The sequence below is a fragment of the Syngnathus scovelli genome, chromosome 2 (genome assembly GCF_024217435.2).
Source record: "Syngnathus scovelli strain Florida chromosome 2, RoL_Ssco_1.2, whole genome shotgun sequence".
NCBI lineage: Eukaryota > Metazoa > Chordata > Actinopteri > Syngnathiformes > Syngnathidae > Syngnathus > Syngnathus scovelli.
Window position 1 is genome coordinate 18,177,509 of NC_090848.1, and position 14,074 is coordinate 18,191,582.

Here is a 14,074-nt window from a genome sequence, read left to right on the forward strand (position 1 = left end):
TCATCCACCCCCGGGGCCTTGCCACCGAGGAGTTTTTTAACTACCTCAGTGACTTCGACCCCAGAGATTGGAGAATCCGCCTCAGAGTCTCTAGGCCCTGCTTCCTCAATGGAAGGCGTGTAGGTGGAATTGAGGAGGTCTTCGAAGTATTCTTCCCACCGACTCACGACGTCCCGAGTCGAGGTCAGCAGCACGCCATCCCCACTGTAAACAGTGTTGACGTTGCACTGCTTCCCCCTCCTGAGACGCCGGATGGTGGACCAGAATTTCCTCGAAGCCGTCCGAAAGTCATTCTCCATGGCCTCACCGAACTCCTCCCACGCCCGGGTTTTTGCCTCAGCAACCGCCGAAGCCGCGTTCCGCTTGGCCATCCGGTACCTGTCAGCTGCCTCCGGAGTCCCGCAGGCCAAAACGTCCCGATAGGACTCCTTCTTCAGCTTGACGGCATCCCTTACCGCCGGTGTCCACCAGCGGGTTCGGGGGTTGCCGCCACGACAGGCACCAACGACCTTACGGCCACAGCTCCGGTCGGCCGCCTCAACAATGGAGGCGCGGAACATGGTCCACTCAGACTCAATGTCCCCCGCCTCCCCCGGGACGTGGGAAAAGCTCTGCCGGAGGTGGGAGTTGAAGCTCTTCCTGACAGGAGATTCTGCCAGACGTTCCCAGCAGACCCTCACAGAGCGTTTGGGTCTGCCAGGTCGGACCGGCATCTTCCCCCACCATCGGAGCCAACCCACCACCAGGTGGTGATCAGTTGACAGCTCCGCCCCTCTCTTCACCCGAGTGTCCAAAACATGCGGCCGCAAATCCGATGACACGACTACAAAGTCGATCATCGAACTGCGGCCTAGGGTGTCCTGGTGCCAAGTGCACACATGGACACCCTTATGTTTGAACATGGTGTTCATTATTGAAAATCCGTGTCGAGCACAGAAGTCCAACAATAGAACACCGCTCGGGTTCAGATCAGGGGGGCCGTTCCTCCCAATCACGCCCTTCCAGGTCTCACTGTCATTGCCCACGTGAGCATTGAAGTCACCCAGTAGAACGATAGAGTCCCCAGAAGGAGCGCTCTCCAGCACTTCCTCCAGGGACCCCAAGAAGGGTGGGTACTCTGAGCTGCTGTTTGGTGCATAGACACAAACAACAGTCAGGACCCGTCCCCCCACCCGAAGGCGGAGGGAGGCTACCCTCTCGTTCACCGGGGTGAACCCCAATGTGCAGGCGCCCAGCCGGGGGGCAATAAGTATACCCACACCTGCTCGACGCCTCTCACCGTGGGCAACTCCAGAGTGGAAGAGAGTCCAGCCCCTCTCGAGAGGGCTTGTACCGGAACCCAAACTGTGTGTGGAGGCTAGTCCGACTATATCTAGTCGGAATCTTTCTGCCTCGCACACCAGCTCGGGCTCCTTTCCAGCCAGAGAGGTGACATTCCATGTCCCAAGAGCCAGCTTCTGCAGCCGGGGATCAGACCGCCAAGGTCCCCGCCTTTGACTGCCGCCCGGCTCACATTGCACCCGACCCCTTAGGCCCCTCCCACAGGTGGTGAGCCCATGGGAAGGGGGACCCACGTTTCCATTTCGGGCTATGCCCGGCCGGGCCCCATGGGCGAAGGCCCGGCCACCAGACGCTCGCCTTCGAGCCCCGCCTCCAGGCCTGGCTCCAGAGGGAGGCCCCGGTGACCCGCGTCCGGGCGAGGGAAAACTAAGTCCATTTATATTACTCATCATAAGGGGCTTGTGAGCCGTGCTTTGTCTGGCCCCTCACCTAGGACCCGTTTGCCATGGGTGACCCTACCAGGGGCATGAAGCCCCCGACAACATGGCTCCTAGGATCATAGGGGGACGCAAACCCCTCCACCACGATAAGGTGACGACTCGCGGAGGGGTAACTTCAATTTACTCATTGCATTTCGCTACAATCAAGTTCAACTTCAGTCTTCACTTTCTCCAAAATGTTTTCAGGAACATTCGTCAAGCACAGGGACCGTGAGAGTACTTGGAGGGAAAAGACAGAGGGCGCTGAAGTACACCCTGAGGATTTCCTCACATAATTGTCATTTATGGCTAATCATAGCAACCACCTGTCTTGCGGCAGCCATAGTAACATTCATAACTTCTACTGTCAACAATGACACCCAACACAGCACACAGATGGTTGGCTAAAAGCACAGTGAATGCTAATGTTTCGGATAATGTTTAGGCTTATCATGAAGCGTTGTCTGTGCCCAGTTGGTGAACAGATGATACCCAACGGTGCACCAGACTGAAGCCTTAATCAAACTAATTATGGTGACAACAATGAGGTTGGTGGATCATTTTATTTTCTCTCAGATGTGGCTTGAATTTCATATACCATATAAAAAAAAATAAAAAAAATAAAAAGAAAAAAACTATATTTATGTTCAAGGCAATTAAGGCAAAATGGCACAGGTGTTAAACGTCATTGTTCCTGTCAAACAAATGAGTCATTCTACCCGAAAAACTTTCTACTTCCACAAGAGGTGGCAGAGATGTTTCAGCCCACTGAACTGAAGAGCAGCATGTCTAAATCCACATTGTAGGCTCGAAAAGCTGTTTCTGCAAGTTGCTTGATTACACACTCTTTGTACTAATGCAAGATCTTGTTTCTGTGTCAGAGTGCCCATTATTTTCTGGACGTAGTCCTTTCTGTCAAAAATATTGGCACAGCTCTATGGCAGGCTGCTGTCTCACTGCTGGACTAAATAATCTATCTCTTCCATCTAAAAGCCAACTCTACTTGGATCATTATCTAAGTAAACACAGCAATACCAGAGTTTAAACTGGCTATTGCTGGAACTCTTCCGTCTAAGAACAATAATACTGGATTACTCAGAAGAACCACTGTCAATTAGTAAGACAATCAATACCACTGTAGATAGCAACACAGTCACTACAGCTGTAATGAATGGCTGTACACACTAAGACTCACAGGAGGGTTTTACAGTATGTGGCTTCATTGGTGACTTTGGCCAATCAACATTAACTAATGCTACTCAAACATCCACAATTACAAAGTTGAACTACTTGAGGAATAATGGTGAAGTGCCCTTCAAGCACAAAAAGTCACAAAAATGTACTGGTGCAATTATCTTTGTAACTTTAAACACACAGGCATGCACAAATATTGTGTGGATGTCTGGTGAACGTCTTTGCAACCTTGAACAAACCCTGATGAAAAAACAGTATTCGGGCAATGCAAAAACACTCAGGAAATATACGGGCTTCAGAGATGAGAAGCTTGGTCATCCAGGAAAGAATCAGAATAGAGCCACTGCTCTGATTTATTTAGAGAAGACAGATTGGGTGGCTCGGGCATCTAGTTAGGATGGCTCCTGGAAACCTCCCCTGTGAGGTGTTTCCGGCAAATTATTATGTATTTCGATAATATATTATAAGTGTAAGTATGATAAACGGATGTGATTTCTATGTGATGTCCTACTAGTATTCTCACTGTTTACAGCACAGACAGGCAAAAAGTGTGCACGGGCACATACTGTGCTTAGTCACCAATTTCCCATCAGCCTGTAGCACTGACAGAAAGCGGTGTAAGCCAGACACTATCTGTCTGGTGACTGGCAGTCCACCCAGTGCTTCTTTTGATAAGGAGACTTTACAGAATGTGGTCAGACACAGAGAGGTGAGGTAAATGTTGGAGCATGAAAAAGATGAAAAATGCAAGGTATGGGTGGACAGTATGTATCACTCAAAGGCAATTTACTTCTTCAAAAGTCACACTGACTTTGAAGAAACCAAACATTTTTTTTGTTTGTTTTACTTGACACACCTTGGTGTAGTCACACCCACTGTGATGACAGGGGCATGGACAGGAGTGAACGGGAGCTCCTGAAGTTGGTCTTCCTCATGTTTAAGTAAATGGGTCTTATCCCTTTCCGGCTGAATATCCATCTCAAGGTGCGGAACACTGCTGACAAATGAGCCGGCCTGAAGAAGAATGGCATGCATGTAATGATGCAGATAATGGGGGAAAATACAACCTAAATCGTGAGTGCATTAAAACTAAAAGTGACCGTGTCAAAACTGAGCATAATCATTTTGCTTTCAAATATGAACATTTGGATGTATAGTAAGTCTTATATTGGCTCTCATTGGGTTGTGCAGGTGTACCTAATGAAGTGTCCACAGGGTGTAGATGCCTAATGCCTGTGGGTGAACATGGTCCAATTATGCAGAGACAAGGCAGCTTTCACAGGCAAAGTGCTGATATTGTGCTGTGCATACCTACAACTGGGGGAGCAGGTTAGCCTTAGTTCATTTCTGGAAATTATTCCGTAATTAAACACAGCACAGTCTAGCTGACGTCTTCATTTCTGCATTCCCCTGGCTGAAGCAATGAGACTCCGGAAGTCCATAAAGCTGGTTATCAGTTACACCCAGTTAGCTACGTTTACAGGTATTTTCCATTATTATGTTTGAGGTCTAAAAGCTTTCAATTAGACACATTTGTTAGGAGAAAAAGGCATGACCCAGTATTGTGATTTAAACAATTATAACTTTCTGAGATACAGTAGGTGAGACGGAAATGCATCTTAAACTGAAAAAAAAAAAAAAAAAAATTCCAGATGAAAAGCTGAAATCTGCTGCACGCAGCATCTGTCATATTTCCACAGGCAAAATAAATGGTTTGAGGCTAAAGTTTAGTTTGGCATGTGTATTCAGCACAAGTGGAGTCCTGTAAACATGTTCTTGAACTCAGTCAGTGACTGCCTGTGTATACTTTGGTTGAAATGATTATGCATGCTGTATTTTGTACCAAGTATTAGTGTGTGCTGTCTTTGTGAAGGCCTCTTGGCTTGCTTTCCAACTTTGAGTGTGCACCTACCTCCGTATGTGTGTTTTGTGCATGTCTCTGAACGCAGAGGGAAGGAGATCTTGCAGCATGTGATGGCCACTGGACCGGCGCCGTTAGGGAAGGCTGGTGAAGAGAAGGAAGCGATTGTTGCCATGGCAACCCTGAGCTGGAATTGCTCATGGTCGGGTAGTGTGAGGTAGCTGTCAGTTGAGACAGTGATAGCTGAAAAGAAACACAGGTGAATAGCTATCATCACGTTATGTTATGTTATTATAGCTTGTGATTGTTTTGGTATCATCATTTTATTATGAATAACAAGGGAGACGCTTGTACTTAATGAGTTTCAAATGACAAACGCAATTTAAAACATTACAAATAGTGCTTGTAAAAAATCGGCGGTGGATTCAGTTGACAGGATGCAAATGGAACCTCAAAACAAACTCAAATTTTGGCATGAATAGATGGTGTTACACTTGTCTGGGAAAAAAACTGAAAATAAATGAGTCTCCACTAATTTAGATTCATCGAATCAAATCTTATTCTTCTTGTTTTAGCATCTCATCCAACCACCCAAATTACGAAGCATAATGTCTCCTTAAAAATGCATCTTCTGTGATGTAAAACATCTGCGGTAGGAAATTGAGTTTCCCTGCCAAAAGCTGAAGAGCCACTATCACAGCACCATCATTAAAGTTAAAGATCCAGAAGATGTCCATTTAGAAGTACTTGACTGCTTAATAGTGCAATGTAACCTGAAATGTTGTAAACTCCATTTAAACTCAATATACAGTGACCCAATGACTTTCCTCATTGCTCATACAAGACTTGAAATAACTATTCTTTGAAGAGCAGTTTTTATTCAATGACTTCATTTGAGGAGCACTTTGCCAATTTTAAGAAGCATTACAGGTTAATCTCACTGACCTGAAGGAAGGATTTTACGAAACAATAAAAATATAGAATTATGTTGAATGTAAGGATTCAGCTATCTCAGAATTCAAGTACTGTACATTGACCATTGACACCTCATACGTAGCTGACAATTTGATGGATGGACCGATGTCTTTACTGTGTAGCAGGTATCGTCCGGTACGCAAAGCTTTTCGAATGTTGCCAGGGTGTTGGGACAGGAAAAGAGAAAGCAAGTGTAATTTTAAGAACAAAGGGTGTAGCAGCCAAGCACACAAAGGAACATATTAGCGAGCTGTCAGAATGTCAAAGTATGAAGAATTGGAGCTGACAGGGACTAAGCATAGGTGATAATAGAAGGTTCTACACTGAACCTATCCTTTCATCCCTCCATCCATCCCCTTCATCATCCATCCCCTCCATCATCCATCCCCTCCATCATATATCCCCTCCATCCATCGCCTCCATCATCCATCGCCTCCATCATCCCTCCCTCCCTCCATCCCTCCATCCCTCCCTCCCTCCCTCCCTCCCTCCCTCCCTCCATCCATCCCTCCATCCATCCCTCCATCCCTCCATCCATCCATCCATCCATCCATCCATCCATCCATCCGTCCATCCGTCCATCCGTCCCTCCGTCCCTCCCTCCCTCCCTCCCTCCCTCCCTCCATCCATCCATCCATCCATCCATCCATCCATCCATCCATCCATCCATCCATCCATCCATCCATCCATCCATCCATCCATCCATCCCTCCTTCCCTCCGTCCCTCCCTCCCTCCCTCCCTCCATCCATCCATCCATCCATCCATCCATCCATCCATCCATCCATCCATCCATCCATCCATCCATCCATCCATCCATCCATCCATCCATCCATCCATCCATCTACTACTACACTGTTCAGCTTGTTTAGGGTAGCAGGATAGGACAAAGCCTGGAGTAGGAACACGTTAGGTCAACATTTAGCATTTCAAACTAGACTATTTTAAGATGCTGAACTGAAGTATGACCCTGGGTGAAATTGTGTTTATTTCTAATGCTAAAAAAGCATTGCACTCCAAGGACTGTACCACACAAACATCTAAGGATTCGAGCAAATAGTGCTTCAATCCTACTTGCATGCAAAAATATGTATTCTATACATATTAGTCAAGGCTGCTTTTAACCCATATAAGATATTTGTGATGGCCTGCGTCTAATCTGGTGCAACAAAAATACTAAACTGTAGCTTGAGAGAACCAAGGACGACAGGGAATAATAACACGTCTTGCAATACTTTCAACAAATGTTGAAACAAAATAGCTGCTGAGTTTTACAATCCTACAAAAAGGGTTGTAGAGCAGGAACGTAATCACGGTCTTGCACTCGTTTCAAGAAAAGAGGTGTATTTTATAAAATGACATCTCTGCTTCTTAGGGAACCCAATTCTACAGGCCCTGGCAGCAGTGCAATAGAAGGCTTCCTTTCAAAGATAATACACCTGCTATTCATATTACATTGCAGTTTTATCAATCTCTGTTCAACGGCCACTATCTGTGGTCTGGAAAGAAAATGGATACCTTGCAATTTGCATGTGACAAGAGAAGGACCATTTGTAGTTTGACAAGAAAATATGCCTCAACAATCACACAAAAACTTAGGTCGCTCGCATTGGATGGATTGGAATGATGGATGGATGGATGGATGGATGGATGGATGGATGGATGGATGGATGGATGGATGGATGGATGGATGGATGGATGGATGGATGGACGGACGGACGGACGGACGGACGGATGGACGGATAGTCACAGACAGACAGACAGACATTGTTATGAGTATCTGCATTGTGTTTACAACTTGAAGACCGATGACAGGAGTGCTTGCACAAAGCAATGAACAGTAGTGCTAACATAGAAATGAGGTCAAACGAGACGATTGTCATGGTATCTAAAGACAAGAATGGAGTGTAACTTATTCAGCATTACAGGGATCTGTGCAAATGAGTTGTGACTGAGACAGTAGCAGCTGCCAGATCAGCCAGTGCCAGCAAAAAAAGTGCAACAGAGACTCACCCTGGCTTGGAAACTTGCATTTACAGCATGACCATGAAAAACATCCACGACCCGATGCAAAATAGTATTAACATCAACATGGAAAGCCAATGGCTCGCCCAAATGTTGGCTATAAATATCACAGCATAATTAGCATTCTGCACAGCAGCAAACAGGGGGCTAAAAATCAATAATGTATGCAAGCAAGAGAAAGTTGTCAGATCAAACAATGGCTGCCGACAGAATCGGAGAGAATGGCTTGTTTACGCTCACCATCCCAGAAAAGGATGCGATTGATTAATCAGCACTTGACAGCCATGTTGACAAGGGAAGAGAAATTTGTTGAGCAGGAAAAGGAAATGGGTTTAGTTGGTGGAAACACGTATTTTTCTAGCTGTATCTTTAAAAGCAAAGGAAATGGGAAACAAAGAGTGCATTTGTGACTACTGCCGCACAACTAGTCAAGATGAAGTTTAGGATGCCAAAAGCAATGTCATGGCTTCACACATTGATTCCCATTTCATCTCTCCATGCAAAGACTTGGAGTGCCATTAAAATGATAGATGAATACATAGCCAAATAGATTTATGGTGTGCACTCAGAGCAGCCTCAGCAATAATGACTTGTGCTTCACAACGTTATTTACTTAGTCTTTCATATAAATGTAGGAGCTAGACGCAGGGTCATATGCACTTCAGCCATTAGTTGGCTCATAAAACATCTGACATGTTCTCAGGTTATACCGTGAAAATGTAACACTACTCACTGTTACTCACCCCTGCAACACATAGCTACAATGAGTAGTAGTAGTAATAGTAGTACTAGTAGTACTAGTATAGTAGTACTAAATAAAGTTTTTCAATCAATGTTCTGCAGCTGAAAGAAATATGCTTGTCAAATTGAAAAATTCAAGTCTCGCTGCTCTTTAAGAAAATACTACGTTTCATTTTATACAAAACTCATTTTGTTGTGCCTTCGACACATTTAAGTACACTAATTTAGTTGATCGGCTTAAACACTGGGTACGGGTCCAGGGGTTCTGGACTAAGATGGTTTTACTCTTTTAGAGAAAATATCTTTGGTCAACTTAGGCAACGCCTGCTCAAGCCAATTAAACCCCTTGTCTTTGGCGTGCTGCTGGGTTCAGTTTCAGGCCCAATTTTTTTACCATTTATATGCTGCCTGCCACTTGGCCAAATTTTTGAGTGCCATAAAGTGTCCTTTCCCTGTCATACAGTCAATACAGGATTCTAGCAGCCTAGCTGCTGTAAAATACTGCTTTTCTGACATTTGTTGGATGGCTGTCAAAACTATTCAAACAGTAGTTTGTAAACACCTTTTTAAAGGTGCTAAAAATGTATTATTATTATTACTGCTCTTGATGTACTTTCTGAAAACAATAAAAGGTTACTAATAAAAGCCACGGCACATGGATTCTTTAAGCTCAGTCCTGTTTGCTTGGGAAAAAAAAAACATAGGCGGGCAATAAGGTGACCAATTGGTTATCACGTTAACTTCAGTTATGATGTTTAGGGTTTGCTTCGGGAGTGTGGAGTACACATTAACACGTGACGTTGGAAAAGAAAAACCCTGGTAAAACAGTGCTCGGGCAATTTCTGCCAAACGCTTTGACAAAATAACACGATAAAAGTTCAAATGAACTGGACCTCAATGTTGCTTACCTTAGGGCCCCATGGTGATTCTGGAGAAAAAACCTCGTGGATGTCATTTTGACCTGCAAAATATATGAGCAAAAAGTTGTTGAATCATAAAGTAAACAGTGACCATCTCAAATTAAATCTGTCACTTGAACTCACATCTTTACCTGTTGCATTCTGAGCTAACAACCGCAACGGGTTAGTCTTGCAATCAAAAATCAAATAATTGCAAATGGAATAAAAGTCACTGCCATTACTTTAAATAGCTAAAATAAACTATCATGAGAAGATGCCAAAACACTGCATTCCGAGTATTGCACTAACATGAATAGTGGTTTGTATAAAAGATAAATATAAATCCACTTTTTGCCATGATTACGCCAAAGTAGAAAGTGCAGAACGCAGTGTGAGAAATACTAAAGATATTTGAACCCAGTAGTAAATGTATCCACCCTGAAAAAGGGTTAGATTTAGATGGCATTGTGAGTTTTAAGTTCAACAATGATTCTTCCTGAGGTATTTGGTTGGTCGCCATGGTAATTCCGGAACAAAAGGTTTCCCAGCATCTTTGTCCTTCCTCCTACTCTTTGTCGTGCTCTGTGCTGGAGCTCGAATGATCTTTTGGAAACTGCTAGGTCTGCCCGGGGTGTCTCACTGTAGCTCCCATCTGTTCAGACAACATGCACACAGAGCTATGCAGGCTCCCTGTCTCAAACTTACGCTTTGCATTACCTCTCATCTGAAGACATTTGGCTTGAGGATGTTCATTTTCATTATTTTCCTCGCCAGTGGGCAATGTTTTACCTGATCAAGATGGACTTTTTTTTCTTAACTGAGCTAAATTATGGACAATATATACAAGCTCAGCAACAACAAGACATTTCTGCTCTTACGTTTTTAATTCATTTAAATTTTTCCTTGGCTGAGACTTCCTTTTTCCTGCCATATTTGCATCCATCCATCCATCCATCCATCCATCCATCCATCCATCCATCCATCCATCCATCCATCCATCCATCCATCCATCCATCCATCCATCCATCCATCCATCCATCCATCCATCCATCCATCCATCCATCCATCCATCCATCCATCCATCCATCCATCCATCCATCCATCCATCCATCCATCCTACACTTAAGCTCATTAAGATAATGGAAAATGGAACGTGTTACAGCACACCTTGTGTAATATTTGAAGTCTTGAGTTTTCATTTAATACTCATACATTAGTTGTGAATGATTTGGACCTTTTTCCAAGAAAAGTTACTTAATTTTCTATAGTTCATTTCCACAATATAGGTAATAGGATTCAAACCTTGACGTGATATTACAGGTCTTTTTTGGGGGCTTTCTGTTGAAAATGCTACTTTTTTCTTTAATATCGGTATTTTATTTTAATAGGAATACTTCATTGTCATATTCAGTCAATAAAGACCTTCTAAGAGCTATCTGAAAGAAAATCAAAAATACAAATTCTATCCATGCACGAACGTGCACAAAGCCAATAATTATTCAGTGTCTGGAATTAACAAAAAGCAGAGATCATTGGTTTTCCCTCTCAACACATGCTTGAATCATTCAGGCCACTTGGGCTTTCTTCAGAGAACGCTCTGCTCTGCATGGGCCCTTGAAGTGGACCCAGATCAAGACCATTCTTTTCCCCCACAATAAGTTAACAACCTTATTAAAGGGTCCAATCATTGAGCATATGGCCAGGGTCGACTCAACTTATTTGAGCTGTCATGGGAGATGAGTGGCTGTGTGTTGTGTTTACTACAATTTTGATGTATTTACTGCCAGACGCCAAGTACAGAAAATAAGCAGTTTGGGCTTCAATAAGAAATGCAGACAGAGGCACATTTATCTTCAGATGTGTGCAGGATGTAGAATATCTAATAAGGATTTTAGAACTTGTAGTTTAAAAGTTATTTGGGGAGGGATATTATTATATTGGGAACGATAAGGAAGAGCACGCTTGGTAATATAAACCCAGCAGCGTTGAGTAAACCTCCAAGAAAATGTGTAAAGTACTCAGTGGCAAGGTTTTGTTCTACTGTCACATAGCCCTCTGTTAAACCACTTTTATGTAAATTAATAGATAGCTATATCCTCACAAGGATCGTGGGTATGCTGGAGCCTATCCCAGCAGTCTCTGAGCAGTAGGCGGGGTCCATTGTGAACTGGGTGTCAACCAGCATCAGCCGGTCCCCTTACTGTTCTTTGTTTGGCGGGATTATTTTTTATAGTATGTAACTGCTTTTAGGCCATTCCACAGTGATGCAGCCGCTAGCGGTAAACTCTTTCTCCAGTGTTTCTGCAAAACTTCTCTTGGCAATGTTAATGTCATTTTTCAACTGATTTTGCGACCATTTGTACAGTATTTTGAAAGCCTTCCTGAGTGTCTGAGTTTGACAGTGAACCATGTTGAACGAGTGATTTTTTTTTATTGGGACCTGTCCTCACAAAAACTAATGTACGATGTCCGTACATTCATTCAAGCGGCCAGCTGAAGTTTCAAAGCCAGCCATCGCATTCCAAACAGTCCTGTTGCTTCACTGGTCCACTTTTCACTGTTTTCACTGTAGCTTTGCACGTTTAAAATTGTGCTAGTATATATGTTGTGATTAAATGGATCTTAAACAGTGATCAGACAAAGCTGCATGGGCAACAGTCTTTCAATAATCCAGCAGTAATTCAAAATGTTGCTTTCCTTAGTGGCACAAACAACGGGCTGCATATACCTAGGAAGTTTATGGGTAGCTTTCGCTGTTACAATCACTTAGCATAATGAAGTTTGAATCTGGGTGCATTAGTTTGAGTTTTAGTGCACTTCTAATAAAACACTAAGGCTACAAAGCTAAACCGCCACTGCAGTTTATTGGATCAGTATACGAAAATTAGATATATAAGATAACACCAACAGATCACCACATAAACACACTAAATACTGAATGGTAATTGTAGTATTCTTTTGGAGTTCCCATTGCAACAAAGTAACTTCAATGGCTGCCATTTCATTAGATTGCAATTAACCATTATTGTTTTTTCAAGCAACATTAAGGCATGCTTTGCAAAAATATTAAACAGATCCTAGGTCTTAACCATTTTTTTTGTTGTAAAAACGTCCCGAGAATCAACAATTATAGCACACACAGCATCGCCCGCTCTAAACAGCCATATTTACTACAGTCAATTTTGGAGGACTTCTTTATGATGCAAATTAGCCACTGCTCATATCAATTTTTGTGAATGTTGACTAAATTGTGATGTAGTGTTAATATTTGTAATTCTTATGACTGCTTATAATAATTTTAGACTATAATAATAACATATCTTTTTGTAGATAATTAAACCAAAATAATTTAATGTTTTATACAAATACATACAATTAATATGGCACACAATTCAGCACGTTGGCATGGCCCTAACAGCAGTTCCACTTATCACATTATACCCATGTAAATTTAAATGCCAGGCCCAGACTTCTGTTGATAAAATAAAAGACGCTGTCAATGACTAGCTCAACAAAAAAGTCATTGGGTTTAATTTAATAATTGGTATCCAAATTTTAAGCTGTAACACAGCTGGACTTTGGAAGAGTTGCTTTGTATAAGCCACAGTTGACCTCTTCGACATGCACGAGAAAAACATTTCAGCCCAAGTGTTTGCACTTTGACTGCAGTTCCCGTGAGCCTCAGTCATGGAGTGTGCTCATCCTCAACGCTGCATAGTGGATTCTGTTTTACAGGACATGCCAACTTGAGTGTGGTGAAACAAAATAATTTGTCATTACAATTATATTAGTTAAGCAATGGAAAGAAAGAAAGAAGCACATCTGCAAGAGATGAGGTGACATTTACTTTGAGTGGGCGATGAAGATGAACGTCCCTGACGTGATCCATTGTCCAACTTTGTTCTCACAGACGTCTTTGGACTGGATGTCGTTTTTTCTGAACTGGGGGACAGCCGAAATTTGATCATATCCTAAAAGGTATACAAGTTCAACATTTAAATAGTGTGCGTAAAGTTGAAAGATTATGTGTTGTAAAATTAGTCACAAATGATACAGGCACGTTACAGCAGAGAAAGGTGTGCCTGTCCGTCTTTGGCAGATGAAAATTAAATGATGGGGTTAATAAAAAAAATTAACTCCCTAGTCTCTTCAACCTCTATGGAACTTTATAACCTAGTTTGAAAGCCTAGTTAGAAACCCTAATCTTAGAAACCCTAAAAGTAGTCTGAAACCCTCGTTGGAAACCCTAACCCTAGTTTTAAAACCTAGTTTGAAACCCTAACCTTGGTTTAAAACCCTCGTCGGAAACCCTAACCCTAGTTTGAAACCCTAATTAGCGATCGTAAAACTCGTTGGAAACCCTAATAGGAAACCCTAACCCTAGTTTGCCTAGTTAGAAACCCTAATCTTAGAAACCCTAAAAGTAGTTTGAAACCCTCGTTGGAAACCCTAACCCTAGTTTTAAAACCTAGTTTTTAAACACGTGACACTTGTGCAGGTGGCCCAGGCACCCCCTTTGTATCTGTTCTGTACTATGCTCTGATTGGTTAGTCCTGTGTGGCTTAAGAAAAGCAATTCGGATACCAATATTTTCATATTCTAGGCCATTGAATGCCTGCAG

At 42.9% G+C, this 14,074-nt stretch overlaps 1 protein-coding gene across 3 annotated transcripts in view; it reads right to left on the reverse strand.

Annotated features, from left to right (window-relative positions):
• Positions 1-14,074, reverse strand: part of nphp4 (nephronophthisis 4) — a 107,558-nt gene that overhangs the window by 38,755 nt on the left and 54,729 nt on the right. For all 3 annotated transcript variants that reach the window (XM_049754895.2, XM_049754894.2, XM_049754896.2), the window contains 4 exons: positions 13,301-13,424; positions 9,463-9,515; positions 4,867-5,058; positions 3,811-3,968 (listed from right to left, as the gene is read on the reverse strand). In XM_049754895.2, coding sequence (XP_049610852.1) covers positions 3,811-3,968; positions 4,867-5,058; positions 9,463-9,515; positions 13,301-13,424 — 527 coding nt within the window. The remainder of the gene's footprint in view (positions 1-3,810; positions 3,969-4,866; positions 5,059-9,462; positions 9,516-13,300; positions 13,425-14,074) is intronic.